Source organism: Caretta caretta, chromosome 14 (assembly GCF_965140235.1).
Source record: "Caretta caretta isolate rCarCar2 chromosome 14, rCarCar1.hap1, whole genome shotgun sequence".
Classification (NCBI taxonomy): Eukaryota; Metazoa; Chordata; order Testudines; family Cheloniidae; genus Caretta; species Caretta caretta.
Window position 1 is genome coordinate 42234894 of NC_134219.1, and position 24301 is coordinate 42259194.

General features: G+C 46.0%; 1 protein-coding gene and 1 pseudogene across 1 annotated transcript; both read right to left on the reverse strand.

Annotated features, from left to right (window-relative positions):
• LOC142069256 (zinc finger protein RFP-like) overlaps nucleotides 1-24301 on the reverse strand; it is a 137270-nt pseudogene that overhangs the window by 109756 nt on the left and 3213 nt on the right.
• LOC142068407 (butyrophilin subfamily 1 member A1-like) lies at nucleotides 795-14542 on the reverse strand. Its single transcript, XM_075119701.1, has 13 exons — nucleotides 14527-14542; nucleotides 13780-14199; nucleotides 12857-13138; nucleotides 11809-11913; nucleotides 11062-11086; nucleotides 7669-7685; nucleotides 7487-7507; nucleotides 7053-7073; nucleotides 6574-6600; nucleotides 6112-6132; nucleotides 5184-5204; nucleotides 4425-4457; nucleotides 795-2637 (listed from the first exon to the last, which is right to left on the reverse strand). The coding sequence occupies exons 1-13, from the start codon at nucleotides 14540-14542 to the stop codon at nucleotides 2120-2122; spliced, it is 1527 nt and encodes a 508-aa protein (XP_074975802.1). The 3' UTR covers nucleotides 795-2119.

Genomic DNA, 24301 nt, shown 5'->3' on the forward strand with positions numbered 1-24301 from the left:
GACACAGACAGGGGTCAAGGGGCTGAGGCTGGTGGCGGACATGGGGCCAAGAGTGGGAAACTGCCATGTCAGCAGAGGCAGAAAACTAGACTGATGGCCGCTGGGTTTGGTGCAGGAAATTTTCTGTATTCAAAATAGAGGAAGTTACAGATCTCTCCCAAGAACAGTCTTGGACCCACTGCTCTTGAATAAAATTCAGCAAAACAAAGAAATGACGAATTCAACAATTCCCCCCCCCCCCCCGCTGGTAATAGCCCATCCAAAGTGACCACTCTCTTCACAATGTGTATGATAATCAAGGTGGGCCATTTCCTGCACAAATCCAGGTTCTCTCACCCCCTCACCCCCCTCCAAAAACCACACACACAAACTCAATCTCCTGCTGGTAATCGCTTATCCAAAGTGACCACTCTCCTTACAATGTGCATGATAATCAAGGTGGGCCATTTCCAGCATAGATCCAGGTTTTCTCACCCCCCCACCCCCATACACACACAAACTCACTCTCCTGCTGGTAATAGCTCATCCAAAGTGACCACTCTCCCTACAATCTGCATGGTAATCAAGGTGGGTCATTTCCAGCACAGATCCAGGCTTTCTCAACACCCCCCCCCCCCCCGGAACACACACACACACACACACACACACACACACACACACACACACACATAAACTCACTCTCCTGCTGGCAATAGCTCATCCAAACTGACCACTCTCCAAGTTTAAATCCAAGTTTAACCAGAACATCTGGGGGGGAGGGTAGGAAAAAACAAGGGGAAATAGGCTACCTTGCATAATGACTTAGCCACTCCCAGTCTTTATTTAAGCCTAAATTAATAGTATCCAATTTGCAAATGAATTCCAATTCAGCAGTTTCTCGCTGGAGTCTGGATTTTAAGTTTTTTTGTTGTAAGATAGTGACCTTCATGTCGATGATTGCGTAACCAGAGAGATTGAAGTGTTCTCCGACTGGTTTTTGAATGTTATAATTCTTGACATCTGATTTGTATCCATTTATTCTTTTACGTAGAGACTGTCCAGTTTGACCAATGTACATGGCAGAGGGGCATTGCTGGCACATGATGGCATATATCACATTGGTGCATGTGCAGGTGAACGAGCCTCTGATAGTGTGGCTGATGTTATTAGGCCCTGTGATGGTGTCCCCTGAATAGATATGTGGGCACAGTTGGCAACGGGCTTTGTTGCAAGGATAAGTTCCTGGGTTAGTGGTTCTGTTGTGTGGTATGTGGTTGTTGGTGAGTATTTGCTTCAGGTTGCGGGGCTGTCTGTAGGCAAGGACTGGCCTGTCTCCCAAGATTTGTGAGAGTGTTGGGTCATCCTTCAGGATAGGTTGTAGATCCTTAATAATGCGTTGGAGGGGTTTTAGTTGGGGGCTGAAGGTGACGGCTAGTGGCGTTCTGTTATTTTCTTTGTTAGGCCTGTCCTGTTGTAGGTGACTTCTGGGAACTCTTCTGGCTCTATCAATCTGTTTCTTCACTTCCGCAGGTGGGTATTGTAGTTGTAAAAAAGCTTGATAGAGATCTTGTAGGTGTCCCTCTCACATTCCCTTTCCTTCTCCCTGTTCCTTCATTGTCTCTTTTTCTACTCAGCATTTTTCTAGCCCTCACTTGTGATACCTGTTTATTTTCCTCTCCCACTCTCCTCTCCTCCCTCCCACAGATCATCCCCCTTGGCTGCTCCATTCTTTCCCCTGATTTTATCCCTTCTCCTCCTGCTGCCCCAATGAGATCTAAGGACACAGATCTGTACAAAACGCTCCCTGCTGCTGCAGAGCTTCCAGCTTCTCCCAAAACCCTGATTGATTAATTCTGTACCACCCTCACCTCTGCCTGTCCCCAACCCGATTGTTCATTCTACCTCCTGCCCAGCCCCCACATCTGCCTCTCAGGGCCCTCTGGCAGCTCCAAGGGGCTCTTCTTCCTCCCCCTCCCGTCCCTGAGGCTGCAGGGAGGGCAGGGAGGAGATTCTAGGGGTCATAGAGATGAGGAGCCAGAGGGTTGGGTAGCCAGAAGTCCTCTACGGTCATAAAGACTAGGGCATGCGAGGATAGAAAGGCTGATTTTGGGGCCCCCAGTGGGATATTCCACCCGCTGTCTCAGGGACATAAGCTGAGCCTTGATCCCCCCACCCCCAACCAGAACCAGGGTCGGATTCTCTCCCGAGGGATGGAGCCTGGTGGGAAAGTGAAGATCGGGGCCCCATCACCAGCATCACTAAATGTCACCTGCCACCGGTCACAGTCCAGACAAACCCGGATCCTGCTGGGGACCTGGCTCAGGGGCAGAGGGGCCTCAGGGGAGGTGAGAGCCCGGAACTGCCCCCCGCACTGCCCCACAGCCCAGATCCCCTGCTCAGGGCTAAGGCTGATCCATCCCTTCCTCCTCACAGACTCTCTGGCCACCCCCACAGCCCAGAGTTCCCCATCCCCCACCTCCACCTCCCAGCAATGTGTCTCTGCGGTGAATCCCTCACAGCCCAGCACACAGGCCCGAGAATCAAATCTCTCAGGGTTGTCGGGCAGATTCTGCCATGTGTCTCCCCATCTCACACTTTTCCCATCCTCAGGCAGGACGAGTTGGGACTGAGCCGTGTCTGGATCCAGCGTCACATTCACTAGGAAGAGAGAGAATCAGAGCGTGAGGGGCAGAGCTCAGCCCTGGGGGAGGCTGGGACCATTTCTCACACTCCCCAGCAGCCCTATTCTGGCTGGGACAGGCCTGGATCCCAGGGAGCTGCCTCTGTCCTGGGCTCCTAAGACTGAGCAGGGATGTCACTGCACTTCCTCAGTCTTTTTCTCTTCAGCTGCCAGCTCCCTCTGCTGGGGCTGCTCCATTCCCAGCGGCAGAGACACAGCCAGGAAGGTGTCAGAAGTTTTTATTGAGGAGGGAACAGAGGAGGCAAGAACCAGCTTTAAACCCCAGAGGGAAGCTCCCTCCCCAATGCAGAGACGGGTCCGTGATGGAGTGAAAGGATCTTTCCCCTCCTGCGCCCACCTCTCCCCAGGGAGGGGACAAGAGACTCTGGCAGCCCCAGCAGATGGTACAACTCAGTGAACATTGGCAGAGCCTCCCCGCACCCCACCTTCAATCTCACTGTGGCCCAGCTCCCCCTGTGCTGGACTTTGCTGTGGGGCCTCCCCACTGCACCCGGCCTGCTCTGAAATGTCACAGCTCGGACAGCAACAGGCCACACGGTACCAGGACTGAACCTGCCCAGAATGTCGCTGCTCAGCAGCAATCACAGCACAAAGGTCCAGTAGCCTGGGGGAGGGAGGGGTCAGCACCACTGAAGGGGGTTCATGGTGGAACGAGGCAGAAGCAATGCGTGTGGGGGGAGCAGGGGCAAACTAGGGTTTTGTGAGGCCCTGGGCCAGAGCAAGTGGGGGCTTCTCCCGACCTCTTCTCCCTGAAGTCCGCCATTCCCCCCTGCGCTTCTTCCAGGGAAATGGGGTCAGGGCACAGGGGCTTGCCACACTCCACCCACCTGGCGCTCCAGCCGGATAGCAGGGCAAGCCCCTGCACCCCCAACTTCACTCCCCGGCTGAAGTGCCAGGTGGGTGGAGTGGGGCAAGCCCTTGAGCTCTGACCCTGCTCCTTGGCAGGACTGTTGGGCAGGCAGAACAGGTTGGGGCCCAGAGGCGTCCATTTTTCTGGGGCCGCCCAATTGGCTGGGGCCCCTGGGCACAGGCCCTGTTAGCCCAGTGGCTAATCCGCCACTAGGAGGATGTGTGGAACAGGTGGCAGGTGGAAATAAGGAGAGGGTCATGCCAGTGATGTGGAGACTGAAGTGACGTCCTGTTTACCAGAGACAGGAGCATACCTGGGTCACGATGGATGGAGAGAAGAGAAAAGAGACAAGCTCACAGTTCTGATCACAGGAGCTTCCTACATCTTTATAATGGATCCAAGGGAACCCTTCTCTGTGATCAAGGCTTGAGGCTGGAGCAAGGGTCTCACACAGACACAGTCCCTGCTCACCCCGTCAGTGTGGGGTCACTGCAGAGCTCCTGGCTTTCTTCAATGGGAAAAAGATGAAGGAAGAAACAGGGAGACACTGGAGATCAGCCATCAGCACAGGAAGATTAAACAAACTCCCCCTGGAGAAGTGGCTGTGGACTGGATCTGTACAATGAGTAGGAGCTGCGGTCACAGATCTCTGCAGGGTGCAGCGCACATGCTGGCAGTGGAGGGGAAGGAAGAGTAGATGCGATATGATGTCGATTCAGTATGGTGTGGTAGGACATAGGCACAAACCCTGCCTCATGATGCGCAGTGAAATGCAGGGTGCTGGGGAGGTCTGCCCTGAACGATCACATCAACCCCCACATTCGAGGAAAAAAGGGGCACATTGCCTCATGGGAACAGATATTTGGACATTGATAAAATATGATCTTAAATTACCTTCTTCTGTAGGTGCCACAGATCTTCTCCACCCTAAAACCAGCCACATAATTAGAGATGAGAGCGGATCTGAACACGTATTGCATGATTCAATATTGTACATACTAATGACTGATGGAAAAAGAAAGTTCTTCCAGACATATACTAAAATGTAAAGCATCAGAACCTCCATTAGGTCTCTCTCCCAGGGTGGATCTTCACTGCAGAGTTAGCCCAGGATCTTACTTGTCTGCTTCCCCAAACTGTTACTTGTGCAAGCCCAAAAACTCTGACTCAAGTTTGGTGGTGTTTTACACCCAGGCTAGCTGGCAAGACTTTGGGTACAGGCTATTGCCCAGGGTCCACTTTAATTCAGGTTGGTTACGTCCCACACTTTGCAGTGTGGAGGGAGGTTAATCATCTCAGGGGCTGATAGTTCACCAGAGCCTTCTGACAATTCCTCCCGGGCCATATTTTTTTGGCCACTACCCACTTTACTACTGTATTGCTTACCAATTTGTCAAATTAGCTTTTGGTGTGAAATTCATCCAGTTTAGTCTTTCCCCATATTTTATAAAGTTACATGAAAAAGCAACCACCCACATCCCCCAAAGGAATGACAGTAAAAAAGCAAACAAACAAAAAAGGGTTTCCAATGGCAACAACTTTAAAAATTAAATTTAAAAGCAAACATCTCCACCACAATTAAACAAACTGCCACACAAAGATCAAATTTTGTTACAAAAACTTTCTTGTCAGAGCAAGGACAATGATACTTACTTATTTCTTTATCTCGTATGGCTAAAAATTAAACAGAAATAAATACATATTTTTGTTCGGCATTTCCCTTTTCTTATTTTTTAGCTTTCTTTATCACCAATATGACAGTGAAGGCTGAAAGACATCAAACTCATCCTCAAAATGTCAGACTAGAGGGCCCAGTGGTCCCTTCTGGTCTTAAACTCTGTGACTCTATGTGACTCTATTATCAGTTTTTCAAAATAGCTTTTGGTGTGAAATCTCTCCAATTTACCATTACCCCATATTTTACAGAATTACAGTAACCCTTCCCAGAATAATAATAAAAAGAAAGGAGAGAAACCAAAAGATGTCATATTGCAACAAAAGCGTAAACGTTAAATTTAAAATTGAACAACTCTACAACAATGAAACAAGCTCCCACATGAGGATCCAATTTGATACCAAAAATAAATAAATGCTTGTCTGAGGAAGGACAATGACACTTACCAATTTCTTTTTTCTCGTTTGTCTAAAAATTAAACAGAAATACACATATTGTTTGTTAGAAGTGTCCCTTTACTTATATTTTATTTCTCTTTATCATCAATACTAATGTTAAGGCTGAGAGATTGTTTCTATTCAACCTCCTCTTCAGGACAGTAAGGTGAGAGGATCCAGTGGCCCTTTCTGGTTTTAAACTCTGTGACTCTATAATTAATTCCTTCTCAGTTTTTCATTGGTGTGAAATTTATCCACTTTAGTCTTTCCCCAGATAGTATAGAGTTACATTCCAAAACAACCCACCATCCTCCCCCAAAAGAAGAAGAAGAAGAAGAAAATAATAATAATTAATAATAAATCATTCATAATAAAGCAACAAGCAAACAAACAAAAGGTTTCATATTGCAAGAACTTTAAAAGTTACATTTAAAAACGTTCTTGTCAGAGCAAGGACAATGATACTTACTTATTTCTTTATCTCGTAGGTCTAAAAATTAAACAGAAATAAATACATATTTTTGTTCAGCATTTCCCTTTTCTTATTTTTCAGTTTTCTTTATCACCAATATGACTGTGAAGGCTGAAAGACATCAAACTCATCCTCAAAATGTCAGACTAGAGGACCCAGTGGTCCCTTCTGGTCTTAAACTCTGTTACTCTATGACTCTACTGATCATCAATTTCTCATATTAACTTTTTGCAAGAAATTTATCCAGTTTAGTCTTTCCCTACATTTTGTTACGTTACAATACCCCCCACAAAAGAATAATAATAAAAAGCAAGTAAGCAAACAAAAAAAAAGTTTAATATTGCAACAAAATTGTAAAAGTTAAATTTAAAAGCACACAACCCCACCACAATTAAACCAGCTCCCACATGAGGATCCAATTTGGTATGAAAATTTTCTTGTCAGAGAAAGGATAATGACACTTACCAATTTCTGTATCTCTTTTGCCTGAAAATCAAACCGACAGACACATATTGTTTGTTAGGACTTCCCCTTTTCTTATGTTTTATTTCGCTTTCTCATCAATATGAAAATTAAGGCTGAGAGATATTTTTTTCTATTCAATCTCCGCTGGAGGAGGTCAGATTAGAGGATCCAGTCATTTCTTCTGTTCTTAAACTGTGTGACTCTATGATTCTATGGCTTATCAATTTTTCATATTAGCTTTTGCTGTGAAATTCATTCAGTTTAGTCTTTCCCCACATTGATTAAAGTTACATTACAAAACAAACCCCTGTCTGCCCCCAAAATAATTCTAGTAATAATAAAAAGCAAGCAAACAAACATAAAAGATTTCATATTGCAACAATTTTGAAAGTTCCATTTGAAAACAAACTTCCACATGAGGATCCAAACTGGTACAAAAAGTTTCTTGTCAGAGGAAGGAGAATGACACTTACTTATTTCTTTATCTCGTAGGTCTAAAAATTAAAGAGAAATAATATATACATTTGTTAGGCATTTCCCTTTTCTTAGGTTTTATTTCTCTTCTTCAGGACGTCAGACAAGAGAGGGACAAGTGGTTCCTTCTGGTCTTAAACTCTGTGACTCTATTGTTTATCAGTTTTTCAAATTAAATTTTGGTGTGAAATCTCTCCAATTTAGTGCCTCCTTCCCACATTTTATCACGTTACTGTAACCTCCCTCAACCAAAAAATAATAATAAATAAAAAAACAAACACGCAGACAAACAAAAACAGGTTAAATGTTGCAACTGAATTGTAAATGTTCAAATGAAAATCAAACAACTCCACAACAATTAAACAAACTCCCACATGAGGATCCAATTTCATACAAAAAAATTTCTTGTCAGAGGAAGGATAATGACACTTACCAATTTCTATATTTCGTTTGCCTAAAAATGAAGCAGAAATACACAAATTGTTTGTTAGGTGTTTCCCTTTTCTTATGTTTTATTTCTCATTATCATCAATGTGATAAATAAGGCTTAGAAATATTTTCTATTCCGCTGCCTCTTAAGGAGGTCAGACTAGATGATCTGGTCGTCCCTTCTGCTCATAAACTCTGTGATTCTGTTAGAATCATAGAATCCTAGGACTGGAAGTCTAATCCCCTGCACTCGTGGCAGGACTAAATATTATCTAGACCATCCCCGACAGGTGTTTGTCTAACCTGCTCTTAAAAGTCTCCAAACATGGAGATTCCACATCCTCCTTTATTCCATTTATTACTTACTCTGCCAGTTAGGAAGTTTTTCCTAATGTCTAACCCAAACCTTCCTCATGGTTCCTACTTCCCTCCTCCTTGTAACAACCTTTGATGTACTTGAAAACTGTTATCCCGTCCCCCCTCAGCCTTCTCTTCTCCAAACTAAACAAACCCAATTACTCTATTGCTTACTAGTTAATCAAATTAGCTTTTTGCGTGAAACTTATCCAGGTTAGTCATTTCCCCCATTTTATAAATTCATATTACCTCCCCCCATGAGAATAATCATAAAAAACAAGTAAGCAACCAAAAAAAAACCAGGTTTAATAATGCAAAAATAAATAAAAAGGGTAAATGTAAAAGCAAACAACTCCACAACAATTAAACAATCTGCCTATGATGGAGTACAGCAGTTTAGAACCATGCCCTTGGGACGACATGGGGCCCCTGCCACTTTCCAGCAGCCAATGGACAGAGTGCTGCGGCTGCAGGGATCCGACACGGCCACCTACACGGACGATATCATCATCTGCAGGGAGAGCTGGGCGGAGCGTATGGAGCATGTCCCTGAGGTATCTGGGGCTCTCAAAGAGGCGGGTTTGACGGCTAACCCAACCAAGTGTCAGCTGGCCACCCAAGAAGTCACTTACCTAGGGTAGGATGTCAGGGGAGTGGGGGGCGGGGTGGGGGAGGGGGAGATACGACCTTTGGTACAAAATTCTTAGTGGGCTGCCCCCTCCCTTTCACAAAGTAGCAAGTCCGGTGGTTTATGGGATTAGCAGGATACTATTGACGGTTCATCCCAAACTTTGCTACCATGGCTGCCCAGTTGACAGACCAGGTTAAGGACACTGCACCCATGTCAGGCATTGGGAGAAGAAGAACACCCTGTTCTCTATCCCAGCAGGAAGCTATTTCCACAGGAGGTAGCCTAATCAGTCATCAAGAAGGAGGCCCTGGAGGTGAAATGAGCCATTGATGCCCTTACTTGTAGGGTTAGCCCTTCCACCTAGTAACTGACTGTGCACCAATCCACTGGCTGCACTCAATGACAGGCCATAATCCAGGCATTATTCAGTGGCTTCACTCAATGCAGCCATACAGCTTTCGGGTGGTAAAAGCGTGGACTTATTTTTCACAGGATGGTGGGGACATGAACTGGCCCCAGGACACCCCAGCCCAGGGTCTGAGAGGGAGGGTGGGCGAGGGAGTATACAAACCCCACACTGCGTCTGACGGGGTGAAAGGACAGTACTGGGCCCAGGTAGCCCCGCACATCCAGCCCTGCAGAGCATGCTTCAATTGGAGAGAGGGCTGGAAAGGGAGCAACCCAGCTCAGACGGGAGAGGCTGGGGAGGAGGACAGACCTGCCCTGAAGGCTCCTGACAAAGGACTGACCGTATACTTAGCCCCATCAGGGCTGATGGTTTCATTGCCTTTTCTTTTTCTTTTCACCTTATTTTGGATTGGAACCGGGGGAGACCAGCAGTTGGTTGGAAGTGACCCAGGGAGGGCAACTCGGAAGACAACTTTGGGGACCAGACATTGTTGACCCTCCTAAGGCCCTGGCTCAGAGCCCAGAAGAGTGGGTGGGCCCAGGCTCCCCTTCCACTGCCCACCTCCCTGCCCTCCTGATTCAAAGAGGGCCAGGACTGCAAGATCTGCCCACTGGGAGGGGGCACTAAGTGTGCTAACCACTAGGTCACATAACCCACCGATGACCCTATCACGCTCCTATAGGGGGATCCAATTGTGTACAAAAAATTTCTTCTCAGAAGGAAGAAAATGACACTTACCAATTTCTAGATCTCGTTTCACTAAAACATAAACAGAAATATGTATACATTTTTTTATGAGCTTTTCTTGCCTTATGTGTTATTTCTCATTATCATCAATACAAAGTTAAGGCTGGGTGATTATTTTTACTCAACTTCCTTGTTTCTATTGCTTCCCCATCAAAAGGGAAAGTTTATCTAATTTAGACTTACCCCAAATTTTATTAAACTTGTTTAACACACCCTGTCCTGGGGCACAGCCCCATCCCAGTCAGGAAAAGACGAAAACTCCTCTGGGCTCAAGTGGCCTCATTCCTGCAGGGCCTGCTCCACTTGGAGGAAATGATCTCAAAAGAGAGAGGTTGTCACAGGAAGGGGGCCGCAACCAGCAAAAAGGCTGCTGGAACTCAGAGGAGCTGATTTCTGCAACAGAACCACTGTGAGGAAGAGAACGTGTGACCCTCTGCCACTCACAAGGGCCCGTCAGACCAGGTACAAGCAGGGATGTGTGCAGAAATTTAAATGTGACCCCTTTTGGAGGGGCACATTCTGTACCCATCCCTGGAGCTCGCTCCCCTCACTGTTCTGGCCAGGGAAGGACTTTGCTCTTTCCCCTATGCCCACCTTGGCAGAGCACTCTTCCCTCCCACACAGGAGCTTGCTCTTTCCCCCACACCAGCAGGAGTTCGCTTTACCTTGCCTCCGCCCTGGCCCTGGCAGCAGGTCACTCTTCCCTGCCTCTGCAGCCCTGGGGTTGTAGAACCTCTGTGCCCTCGATGATTATTTGGGGCCCCGTGCCTCTGCTTGACCCCCCTCCCTCCCATGCATGACCCTGGGTACAAGCTGACAGCAGGAGGAGCGGCTGAAGATAAATCCTGTCATGGGGTTCAGCTGTTCTTAAACTTCTGTCATGAATTCACTTGATCGATGCTACACTCCCTGGTGACTGGACTTGCCATTATTTTCTCAGATGCTCCATCGATATGTGGTCTAAGGCCCAGACAACTAAGCAGCACCCAGACTTATGTCTTCTAGCCTGCCCTGAGAGCAAACAGTCCTTTTACCCCAATGGATAGCAATGTCACATTAGAGGAAACTGAGGCACAAAAAGTTCATTAAAATAATGCAGAAAATTCCCATTTCAGCACACCTTCATTGACAAGCCAGATCTCTATAGATTCTTCTCAAAGACTCTGAGACTGAGGCTGGTTTGCATTGAAAACTTACACTCCTCGTACACGTAGCTATGCTGACCTAACCCCCTAATTCAAAGGACTTTTAAGGGGAAAGGGTCTTTGGAAACATCCAAACAGGCCCTGAAATGGTCCAACCTGTTACACATTCTAACCCTCCCCCACCCAACAAACACACAGAAATAAAAATAAATCCGAGAGACCAACAAGCGTATATGCAATTGTGTAACTTGGTCAAAGTCTGTATTTGTGGAAAAAAGGGAAATTGAAACTTACCAACTTCTTCAGTAAGTTTCGCTGAAAAGTACAGAAATAAATGTAAATTAATATCATCTCCTTGCTTCATTAAAAGTGTTTGAAGACGACTTCCTATAGGTACACAATTCATTAGGAAGGAAGTCTGATTGATTTGGAAATCAGGCAGATATTCTTTATGGATGAAGTTCAGCAGGTTAAGGACAGCTGTGCCTGAGTTATGTGACAGTGGGTATGATTTTTTAATTTCCTCACTGAGGAAGAAATGTGTTTCTTTACTGATTTACCACAAGGGCATTTCTACAGGGCCTCTCACTGTAATGTCCGGGTGCACTACACTTTATTAGCAGAAAAGAGATTTGAAGGACAAATATGAGAGGCTAGGCTTTGCAGAACCTTCTCTCAAGTGGGACCAGAGACAGACAGTGGTAATCTCCTGAGAACTAGCAGCAGAGGGAGATGAAGGACCAAGCAGAACACAGATGTATCTGCTATGATCCGATTCTCTGACTCAGTTCTATTGCCCAAGACTCTCCTCTCTCCTATTCTACTCCCCACCCCCTACACACACAGTCCTCTTCCGCTCTCCCCCCCACAGCCCTCCCCACCACCCTCTATCAATAAATTCACATGCATTCTTCTTCTTTATACAGGACAAGGTCAGCAGATCACACCTTCTTTTAATATTAAATTCCTAAATTGCTCTAATTTATTTCTTAGAACAAAATCTTTATTTACAGTATATTTCTTCCTCTGATATTTACCTTTCATTTTAAAGAGATAAACAGTGAGGCCAATGAAAGCAAACAAAACCACCAGGATCACACTCAAAGTCGCCATCAAGGGATTCACCCTGGGGAAAAAGAGATCTGAAAAACAAAACACCAGAACTTGTCTTAATTTGGCTGATTACAGTCAGATGTTTTTATTTCATACAAATACATAAATGGTGCCCAGCAGGATTTGTGCAAGACAAGAGTGAAAGAATGGCCATGTGTACACTACACAAAAATGTGTAGACCGCTGGGTTTCCTCTGGCCCCTTCCTAAGGGCCAGAACATACACACTCCAGGGAGGCCCTGTTCCTGCCTAAGGGCCGGAACCCCTGGACTATTTGGGGTTCAGCCCCATTACACCGGTTGGGATGCTAACATCAGTTTGCTAATTTCCCCTGAGACTAGGCAGCAATCCCAGTGGTATAGTGAGGCGGTGTGGCTTCCCTCCAATCCAGAGTGGGAGGGACGACCACCGCACCACTACACGAGGGTAAAATGAGTCCATTTGTGGATCTTGACCAAAGTGATGTAAGAAGCACAAGTCCAACTGAATGTCATTAGAAACAACATCACATGACGTAGGTGACGTTTCCCACAACAAGCAATGAACAATGAGTTGGTGCAGCAACAAGATCACAAAGAAGCCACATGACAAAACTTACCACATTCAAAAAAATCACTGAGGTGAAGTTAAGGTTGCAGGATCATATTGTGTCAGTGGATTGAGTGAAAATTTCTTCTAAAAAATGCTGGAAGATTTTTGTGTGTGTGCATACATGCGTGCAGGCTAGTATCAGGAAAGTCAGACTTCACCTTAAATTTACATGAAATCCCAAACTTTGATTTTCTGAATACTCACAACTAAGGGAATCAAATTACCTAAACTGTGATCCCGTAAATATACCAGTCTCCTATTTTCTGTGTTTGTACGTGGATTCTGAAATATCCACCACAGATGTTTCCGTTCTTTTCTTCCTACGTTTTGTTTGGTTTCTGGTGGTGGTGAGTTCAGTGTGGGGTTTGGATGGTGACTGACCTGCTATATAAACGGCTGATTCCTTGTCTTGATTGAGAACGGTGTTCCTGATGCAACAGGACAAGTTTTGGTTTGAATGTTCTGTTACAATGAGAACAGTTTCTGTTTCAAACAGGTTGTTATCGCCACGGGATTTTGTTTCAGAGAGTGATGGTAAACGCTGCCCATTGAAATCTTTCCACAGCACCTCAGGCTCTGGGTACCAGCCAGCTGATCGACAAACCACCCGGATCCCTCCATCCTGGTGACCCTCCACAGAGATGAGAGGAGCAGAGCCCAGACCTAAGGGGAAAACACATAAAGGTGTCAATTCCATGAATTAATTTATAAAGCAGAAGGGATGAGGGACAGTTTGTGGATCCCTTACTCACACTAGAAAGCACTTGTTCACGGGGGTAGTCAGGAGAAGGGATAAATGAATACTGGATAAATGAAGGGATAAATGAATACTCAGTCTTGTCTAAGAGTGGTTAATATGTAGCTCCCCATCACCACCGTCACCACTATAGAGTCTCAGCAAATAAGGCTGCATTTGATTTTAACTACACCCCTACATAACAACCAACCCATAAGAAGGCCATAAAAGTCTGGCAGCCCCACCTTAGCCACACACCCTAGAAACGACTGCAGAGCAATTGGAAGGCTTTATGTGTCCAGAAGGCCTTTCCCTCTTAATTAAAGACCCCTTTGGGAGTCAATCAAGACTGGGCAAGAAAGTGCCTTGCCCATCCTGAAAATGTGTTTAATAACACGTTGGGAAAGTTTTCAGCATATTTTCCCAAGTATGAAAGTGGCTGTTTGCTGAAAGTTAGATACACTGTGTTATTGCAAAATATTTCACAAGTAAGGAGTCACAGCTGGTGTGATAGGAAAGAACAAAGCCTGCAGACCACACACAGTTAAAACTGACACAAGTTACTGACCTGCTACCCGCAGTTCCAATACGGTTTCTTCATAAAAAGTACCATCTTGAACAAAGCAGTGGTATTGTCCTTCATCAGAGGGTCTGATATTGAGAATCCTCAAGGGAACATTTCCATCTGTGAGTCCGGCTTTCAAAAGCTCTGTCCTTCCCTCATACTCTGGCATCTGCCCTTCATACTGATCCTTCCCATCACGGTACAGGTGCACAAAGGATAAAAATTCAGGTCGGAACCATCTCACCTCCATGTTTGCAGCGCTCATCCGGGGGGACAGGTGACAGGGTAACACAGCTTCCTGACCCAGGATGGCAGCGACAGGGTCAGGGGGTCCAATCACTGTGAATTTTGCTGGAAAATGCACCGGGACAGCAATAACAACAACAACGAACTTGGTGAGGCAGAGAACTGGGAATGGACGTGCTCGGCGTATAGTTGAGACAAGCTATTGAAGTAGCCCCTTTTTCTAAGTGCTCTCAAATTGACACGCTTACTGACATTGGCATGAGATTTGCTGGTCCTCACCAGGAACAAGGGGAGGGTTGGTGGGCCATATCTGGTGTTCTTCCACCAAGGTGCTCCTGAGATCTAGGCCTATTGCTCTAGGCAATTGTTGTACTATTGTGGTTCAATACTTCATATGATCAAGAGACCAATTAACCAAACTTTGCCAAATGTATTGCCTAAGGACAAATCAGTACACTGTGAAAAGGAGACATACATATCCTCCTTCTGGAAAGCAATCCTTACCTTGCAGTGTGCTCATCTTACACAGAAATTGTGCTTCAAAAATACACCACCAAAACCACTTATATTTATACCAGGGGTGTTCGCAAGTGAAAAAGCACTTTATCCATCACCCCATCCAACCCCCCACTTCTTAATCTTGTTCTGTACGTTCCTTCTTGCTGTTTCGGACAGAACATTCCAAACCAGGTGGGAGCAGACGTACATCCCAGCCACTGCTAGGACATGCCATTCATGTCTCTTGGCTTTGATAGGCTTCTGATGTTCTATCGTGAACACTAACTTAACTTTAGCAAAGTTTGGTGGGATATTTGATGTGGGTGAACAGAATTGTTAGAAGAGCATAATACATTCCGTTAATTTCCCAGCACCATATGTAAAGAGAGAATTACTGTGCATATAATACCTAATAATAAGGTGGTGTATACTACACCTAACATATATGTATTAACTAACAGGCCCAATAAAAAAAGTCACATGACATAGAATATCAGGGTTGGAAGGGACCTCAGGAGGTCATCTAGTCCAACCCCCTGCTCAAAGGGGGACCAATCCCCAATTTTTGCCCCAGATCCCTAAATGGCCACCTCATGGATTAAACTCACAACCCTGGGTTTAGCAGCCCAATGCTCAAACCACTGAGCTCCCTCCCCCAAATAGACTCCTAGTGGAATCAAAACTAGCTCTGATATTCCACAGTGGAGAGAGGAGGCGGTGCAATTGTCATGTAGGGCCCTCACCAGGGGCCCACACCATCAGGTATTAATACCTGTCCCCAGCCTCTCTCAAATATTCTAGTTCTTATTACATTTTTGTGCACATGTGGGCTCTAACTATGGCTCCGATCTCTGGATATCTCAGATCCTCTAAGATAATTTATGTACTTTATGAATTATTCTTGTTATTGTTAAACTCTTCAACAAGTGTCCAGTCAATGCTCTGGGCATCCTTGACAACCTTTTCAAGAGACTCGTGTGAAGAAACAGACCTGAGCCCTATCCCAGGAGCAAATAAAATAACCCCGCAGCAGCAACAGAATGAGAGCAAACAATGGATAATGAAGGTGCTGATCTTGCTGCGTGGTTACATTTACACACTGGGAGTAGTTACATTGACTTTGGGTATGTCTACACTACGAAATTAGGTCGAATTTATAGAAGTCGTTTTTTTAGAAATCGGTTTTATATATTCGAGTGTGTGTGTCCCCACAGAAAATGCTCTAAGTGCATTAAGTGCATTAACTCGGCGGAGCGCTTCCACAGTACCGAGGCAAGCGTCGACTTCCGGAGCGTTGCACTGTGGGTAGCTATCCCACAGTTCCCGCAGTCTCCGCTGCCCATTGGAATTCTGGGTTGAGATCCCAATGCCTGATGGGGCTAAAACATTGTCGCGGGTGGTTCTGGGTACATATCGTCATCCCCCCGTTCCCTCCCTCCCCCCCCCCCCCGTGAAAGCAAGGGCAGACAATCATTTCGCGCCTTTTTTCCTGAGTTACCTGTGCAGACGCCATACCACGGCAAGCATGGAGCCCGCTCAGCTCACTTTGGCAATTAGGAGCACATTAACCACCACATGCATTATCCAGCAGTATATGCAGCACCAGAACATGGCAACGCGATACCGGGCGAGGAGGCGACGTCAGTGCGGTCCCGTGAGTGATCAGGACATGGACACAGATTTCTCTGAAAGCATGGGCCCTGACAATGCATGCATCATGGTGCTAATGGGGCAGGTTCATGCTGTGGAACGCCGATTCTGGGCTCGGGAAACAAGCACAGACTGGTGGGACCGCATAGTGTTGCAGGTCTGGGACGATTCCCAGTGGCTGCGAAACTTTCGCATGCGTAGGGGCACTTTCATGGAACTTTGTGACTTGCTTTCCCCTGCCCTGAAGCGCATGAATACCAAGATGAGAGCAGCCCTCACAGTTGAGAAGCGAGTGGCGATAGCCCTGTGGAAGCTTGCAACGCCAGACAGCTACCGGTCAGTTGGGAATCAATTTGGAGTGGGCAAATCTACTGTGGGGGCTGCTGTGATGCAAGTAGCCCACGCAATCAAAGATCTGCTGATATCAAGGGTAGTGACCCTGGGAAATGTGCAGGTCATAGTGGATGGCTTTGCTGCAATGGGATTCCCTAACTGTGGTGGGGCTATAGACGGAACCCATATCCCTATCTTGGCACCGGAGCACCAAGCCGCCGAGTACATAAACCGCAAAGGGTACTTTTCGATAGTGCTGCAAGCTCTGGTGGATCACAAGGGACGTTTCACCAACATCAACGTGGGATGGCCGGGAAAGGTGCATGATGCTCGCATCTTCAGGAACTCTGGTCTGTTTCAAAAGCTGCAGGAAGGGACTTTATTCCCAGACCAGAAAATAACTGTTGGGGATGTTGAAATGCCTATATGTATCCTTGGGGACCCAGCCTACCCCTTAATGCCATGGCTCATGAAGCCGTACACAGGCAGCCTGGACAGTAGTCAGGAGCTGTTCAACTACAGGCTGAACAAGTGCAGAATGGTGGTAGAATGTGCATTTGGACGTTTAAAGGCGCGCTGGCGCAGTTTACTGACTCGCTTAGACCTCAGCGAAACCAATATTCCCACTGTTATTACTGCTTGCTGTGTGCTCCACAATATCTGTGAGAGTAAGGGGGAGACGTTTATGGCGGGGTGGGAGGTTGAGGCAAATCGCCTAGCTGCTGGTTACGCGCAGCCAGACACCAGGGCGGTTAGAAGAGCACAGGAGGGCGCGGTACGCATCAGAGAAGCTTTGAAAACCAGTTTCATGACTGGCCAGGCTACGGTGTGAAAGTTCTGTTTGTTTCTCCTTGATGAAACCCCCCGCCCCTTGGTTCACTCTACTTCCCTGTAAGCTAACCACCCTCCCCTCCTCCCTTTAATCATTGCTTGCAGAGGCAATAAAGTCATTGCTGCTTCACAGTCATGCATTCGTTATTCATTCATCACACAAACAGGGAGATGACGACCAAGGTATCCCAGGAGGGGTGGTGGAGGAGGGAAGGAAAATGCCACACAGCACTTTAAGCACAGCACTTTAAAAGTTTACAACTTTAAAATTTATTGAATGACAGCCTTCTTTTTTTTGGGCAATCCTCTGTGGTGGAGTGGCTGGTTGGCCGGAGGCCCCCCCACCGCGTTCTTGGGAGTCTGGGTGTGGAGACTATGGAACTTGGGGAGGAGGGCGGTTGGTTACAGAGGGGCAGCAGTGGCAGTCTGTGCTCCAGCTGCCTTTGCTGCAGCTCAACCATACACTGGAGCATACTGGTTTGGTCCTGCAGCAGCCTCAGCATTGAATCCTGCCTCCTCTCATCACGCTGCCGCCACATTTGAGCTTCAGCCCTGTCTTCAGCCCGCCACTTACTCTCTTCAGCCCGCCACTTACTCTCTTCAGCCCTCCACCTCTTCTCCCGGTCATTTTGTGCTTTCCTGCACTCTGACATTATTTGCCTCCACGCATTCGTCTGTGCTCTGTCAGTGTGGGAGGACAGCATGAGCTCGGAGAACATTTCATCGCGAGTGCGTTTTTTTTTCTTTCTAAGCTTCACTAGCCTCTGGGAAGGAGAAGATCCTGTGATCATTGAAACACATGCAGCTGGTGGAGAAAAAAAAAGGGACAGCGGTATTTAAAAAGACACATTTTATAAAACAGTCGCTACACTCTTTCAGGGTAAACCTTGCTGTTAACATTACATACATAGCACATGTGCTTTCGTTACAAGGTCGCATTTTGCCTCCTCCCACGGCGTGAACTCTATTTCAACCAGGTGACCATGAATTATATCTCACTCTCCTGAGGATAACACAGAGAGATAAAGAACGGATTTGGTTGAATGCCAGCAAACATACACTGCAATGCTTTGTTCTACAGTGATTCCCGAGTACGTGTTACTGGCCTGGAGTGGTAAAGTGTCCTACCATGAAGGACGAAATAAGGCTGCCCTCCCCAGAAACCTTTTGCAAAGGCTTTAGGACTACATCTAGGAGAACCGCAAATGCCAGGGCAAAGTAATCCTTTCACATGCTTGCTTTTAAACCATGTATAGCATTTTAAAAGGTACACTCACCAGAGGTCCCTTCTCCGCCTGCTGAGTCCAGGAGGCAGCCTTGGGTGGGTTCGGGGGGTACTGGCTCCAGGTCCAGGGTGAGAAACAGTTCCTGGCTGTCGGGAAAACCGGTTTCTCCGCTTGCTTGCTGTGAGCTATCTACAACCTCCTCATCATCATCATCTTCTTCGTCCCCAAAACCTACTTCCGTATTGCCTCCATCTCCATTGAAGGAGTCAAACAACACGGCTGGGGTAGTGGTGGCTGAACCCCCTAAAATGGCATGCAGCTCATCATAGAAGCGGCATGTTTGGGGCTCTGACCCAGAGCGGCTGTTCGCCACTCTGGTTTTCTGGTAGGCTTGCCTCAGCTCTTTCAGTTTCACGCGGCACTGCTTCAGGTCCCTGTTATGGCCTCTGTCCTTCATGCCCTGGGAGATTTTCAGAAAGGCTTTGGCATTTCGAAAACTGGAACGGAGTTCTGATAGCACGGATTCCTCTCCCCAAACAGCGATCAGATCCCGTACCTCCCGTTCGGTCCATGCTGGAGCTCTTTTGCGATTCTGGGACTCCATCATGGTCACCTGTGCTGATGAGCTCTGCATGGTCACCTGCAGCTTGCCACGCTGGCCAAACAGGAAATGAGATTCAAAAGTTCGCGGTTCTTTTCCTGTCTACCTGGCCAGTGCATCTGAGTTGAGAGTGCTGTCCAGAGCGGTCAGAATGGAGCACTCTGGGATAGCTCCCGGAGGCCAATACCATCGAATTGTGTCCACAGTACCCCAAATTCGAGCCGGCAACGTCGATTTAAGCGCTAATCCACTTGTCAGGGGTGGAGTAAGGAAATCGATTTTAAGAGCCCTTTAAGTCGAAATAAAGGGCTTCATTGTGTGGACGGGTGCAGGTTTAAATCGATTTAACGCTGCTAAATTCGACCTAAAGTCCTAGTGTAGACCAGGGCTTTGAGTGGAGCATGTTGTTCAGACACTTCAGGAGCCTAAATAAATTCTCTAAGAAACAGCAGCCACGGGGCGGATTCCTACCTGATCCCATCCCGTGAACAGAACAGGTAAGGAAGCAAATGATAAACCCAGGGAGAAGGGAGCTGGCTTGGGAGCTGTGGCAGGATGAGAGAACCTTCATCTGCACTGTAACTTGATTTAGACAACGGGAAGAAGGAGGAAAGAAAACTCATCTTAGTGAACATAACACTGAGACTAACAGGAAATCATTAAAGTCAAACATTAAAGAGGACACATGAAATAAGAAAGGAATAAATGCATTATTAAGTGAACTTTTTCATATTATGTAGTTAGAACAGCCATTTAAATAAATTGAATATGCGTTTCCTTTATGAGTCTGAATTTGTCCCATCCCTACAAAATCCACATTAAAAATTCAGATCGGTGTAGAAGTTGGTAGTAATTCCGTCAATGGAGAAAAAAGTTTTAAGGAATGAGAAACTGTGTGTTTGTCAGGTTTCAGAGAAGCAGCCGTGTTAATCTGTATTCGCAAAAAGAAAAGGAGGACTTGTGGCACCTTAGAGACTAACAAATTTATTTGAGCATACGCTTTCATGGGCTACAGCTCACTTCATCGGATGCATGTGTGTTTGTGTGTGAGACAGAAAGATTCTTTGTTTTTGTTTGTTTTTTACCCATTTCTTTTCTTTCAACATATCAGAGGCAAAATGATTCAGTCCCATAAACAGAATTATCAGGTATCAGAGGTAACAGAGAAAGAGGCTGCCCATAAAGTTGGATTTGCAAGCGTTTGTAACTTACTTTTCAAAACAGAAATCTACAATAAGTTAATTCATAGCCAGACTCCCTTTGAATGCATTGAGAGCAGGATCAGGTCCAGTTTTCCTGAATAAAATATAAAGAGGAAAGACAAAAAATTCTTACATCGAATAACCACAATAGTCTGGTGTTAAATTCCAATGAAAGGGGAGGAAACAAAATAGCTCAGATAAAATTTGGAATATATAGTTCAAAAGCAAAGTTTATATTCAGAGTCAGATACATTTATCTGGGATTACTGGATCATTTTGCAGCTATGTATTCACTCAAAGACTAAATGTCTCGTAGGAGATATCTAAGAGCAGTGGAGAGAGTACTCAAGTGACAGAAGCTCACCTACCTGATGACTCCTGGAAATCAGCTTTGGGACAGTTTTGAGCTCTCCCTGGCATCTCCGGGTTTTCTACAATCCTCATCCATTCTCCTCTGGGTGGTTTACATTTTCAGTGATGATTTCAGGTTTCAGAGTAACAGCCCTGTTAGTCTGTATTCGCAAAAAGAAAAGGAGGACTTGTGGCACCTTAGAGACTAACCAATTTATTTGAGCATGAGCTTTCGTGAGCTACAGCTCACTTCATCGGATGCATACTGTGGAAACTGCAGAAGACATTATATACACAGAGACCATGAAACAATACCTCCTCCCACCCCACTCTCCTGCTGGTAATAGCTTATCTAAAGTGATCACTCTCCTTACAATGTGTATGAGAAAACCTGGATTTGTGCTGGAAATGGCCCAACTTGATTATCATACACATTGTAAATGAGTTCTAATAGTTGATGGATTAGGGACCCAATCTTATGGGGTTCCACAGGCTTCTGTATAGATTATTTAGGTTAATCTTTCTATCTACCCAATGGGACTCAGTGCTCAGTCTAGAAGACACCATCAGAGATGCTTAATTTTTCAGTTCTCAAACTGTGGATTTGGGTCTCCAGAGGTAACATGCTTGTTAACAGCAAAAATGTTTTAAAATAAATAAATAATATGTAAAGGTGAGAAATAACTGACCTCACCTCTATTGTCCCTTTGCAATTTTGTGTACATGGAGTCAATCCCTTTGTACCTCTCTCTAAAAGTGCAAAGTTTCAAAAAGTTCAATGACTAGAAGACTGTTGGGGGCAGAATAGATCTGGACAAGGAGAAGAAGTCTGGAGATAAATGTGAGAAGTGAGGGACATATGCTTTTTTGTTAAAATATTATATGTTTGCTGTTGAAGAAAAAAATCCAGAATACTTAACGTTGTTTTCGTTAAATAAAACAATTGAAATGTCTGTCTGGTGATGTTCTCCTCCTAATACAGCCTGGCAAGAAAATCCTCCAATTATTAATGATTAACCTGTTGAATTGGAGATCGTTCACCTCCCAATGACAATAAATATCTGCTTCAATTACCTTTGGTAAATGAAATAACCAATCATTCATTTTCTAATATAGCTGTAAAACTAATCCGAAAAGTTTTCAAAATAAATCACTGTTTAAAAATGTATAGTGTGTACCTTCTAAAAATGAAGCCTACATCTATCTCTGAGTTGTGAAGAATATGTATTAAGGTTGTAACAACAAACAAGAATGCACATTTATATAGAAAACCATGATTAAATCGAGACTTCCTGACTAGTGATTTAAATCATGATTTAAATCAAATGCACCCTGCCCGCTGTGCTCTTGCCCCTGGCCCCTTCATTCCCCAGGGGGCCCCACAAATATGTTTGGCGCCGGGCCCACAAAAAGCTAATCCGGCCCTGTTTAATACAATCATAATAACCATTATATTTTTCATCTGCTGTGCCAAATGAAAACTCCCCTTTTAATTACTTCTGTAATAAACAGCCCTTGTACGCTACACTGGAGTTTATGGTGAAGGGAGTGTCTTTATTGCTGTAAGGTCGAAGGTTAAAGCCAAACCTCTCTCTGTTCTCAGGTACAAATCAAACAGGGACCAAACTGCGTAAGTTGTTAGTTCTAAGTTCTGACTGGTCAGCTGACATAGTGCTCCCCTTGTGACAGGATCCCCCGCGTGCAAACTGGATCCGGGGTACCACTGTGGCCCCTTACGTCTCCAGCCTGGGCTGTCTCTCACAATGCTTTGAAGCAGTAAACCCCATTGGGAGCTGTCATCACTCAGCACAAAAATAGGTGGAACCCCACACCCAGCTGGATTGCCTGAATGCTCCCAGAGCCACTCACACATCACACAGAGAAAGACACCAGCCAATATCCCCCAGCTCCCCAGCCTTGCACCCCAGTGTGAGTTTATTGCCCAGTGTGGAGAGGACATGCACCAGCCAGAAATGGAAATCCAGCTGAGGTGAGAAAGGAGAGCTTGCCAGAGATGTGGCTTGTTACCGGGGCTGCTGTAAAGTTGGATACAATGTTGCACTATTTAATGCACTACACTGTGGAATTTGTATGTTCTTGCAGCTGGATGGTGTGAGCTGAAATTATTTTCCTTAAGGGGAAGGCTGTCATTGCTCCTTGTTTTGCTGGGGAATGCATGGCTGGAGATCTGTAGCCATCAGTCACTCGCCTTCATACTGCTGCTGTTTCATGTGGCTGGGCCCTGCAGCCAGAACTCTTTTATAGCAGAGTGGATCTGAGATCAGGATCAAGAGGGAATCTGGGGAGTGGCCTTCTGGAGCCAGAACAGGAGCTGCAGCTGCGATGGGAAAGGCGTGCTGGGCAGAGGCATCCTGGGGAAGCAGCTGGTTACTTCCTGAGCAACCAGATACAATGTTGTTACAGATCCTGACTCACATTGTGATGAGATACATTGTTACCCCTGTGTAAGGCAAACTGGTTACATGGTTGTAAACTTGCTTCTAACCAGCCTTGCTGCTTCATGGCATCCAGATGCTGTCAGCTCTGGTGCATGGGCTCAGGGGGAGGATCCCACTGCTGCTGGGTTTTTGTTGCTGGTGAACGTATTGCCTGAGAATTGCAGTCTTCAATCAGATACATGTGACATGCAGTTATTTTTGGCCAACAGAAGTGGCCTCCAGGGGCTGAGGTGGAAGTTGGAGAGATGAATCCCTCATCCCATGTCACTTGCAGCTGACTGTGCCAATGAGACAGTTCCCAGACTGTTTAGTGTAACAGCGGGATGGGAGAGTGGGAATACTCTCCAACAAGGACACACACACACAAAACAAGGGTTGGGGGAAAGTGAAACAAGCTAGAGGCCATGAGTACAAATCATCCCACTTCTACTGAGTGTGGTTTCAGAGTAACAGCCGTGTTAGTCTGTATTCGCAAAAAGAAAAGGAGTATTTGCGGCACCTTAGAGACTATTGGTTAAATAAATTGGTTAGTCTCTAAGGTGCCACAAGTCCTCCTTTTCTTTGAGTGTTGTTTGTGTTTGCAGGCACCTCCCAGCCCTTATACTGACCATGACCTCCTATTCACAGACCTAGAAGGCAACCTAGGATTGGACACCTTTGCAGCCCATTTTGCTAATAAGTGAACAGAGGTTGCACAAGGTCACTGAAGTCAAAGCGGGGAACAGAATCGGGGTCTCCAAATGGAATCCCAGGTCTTAGCTCCTCAGCCCCACGGCCTTGGCTGAAAGTGTCAAGTATCTGTTCATTGGTTCACCTGTTGCTAACGGTTACACCACACCAGAGCCAGCAACAGGAGACCAGAGCCCTGATCGCAAATGTTCTGCTGATGACTGGCAAATACTGGTCTAAGCCATTAGCACAGCCTGTGTCATGTTCCCTCCAGCAGCTGGCCCACACACAGCCCAACAATTATTCCCAGAGCTGAAGTGGTGTGGTGGGGATCTGAAGAGACATGATTTAAATCAGCGGTTTTCAAAAGCTGGGTTGCGGCTCCGCTGGGTTCACCCCTGGCAGGGAAGGTGGCCGCTTCTTTATCTGCATCCCGCAAGGTTTCATCTACATTTAATG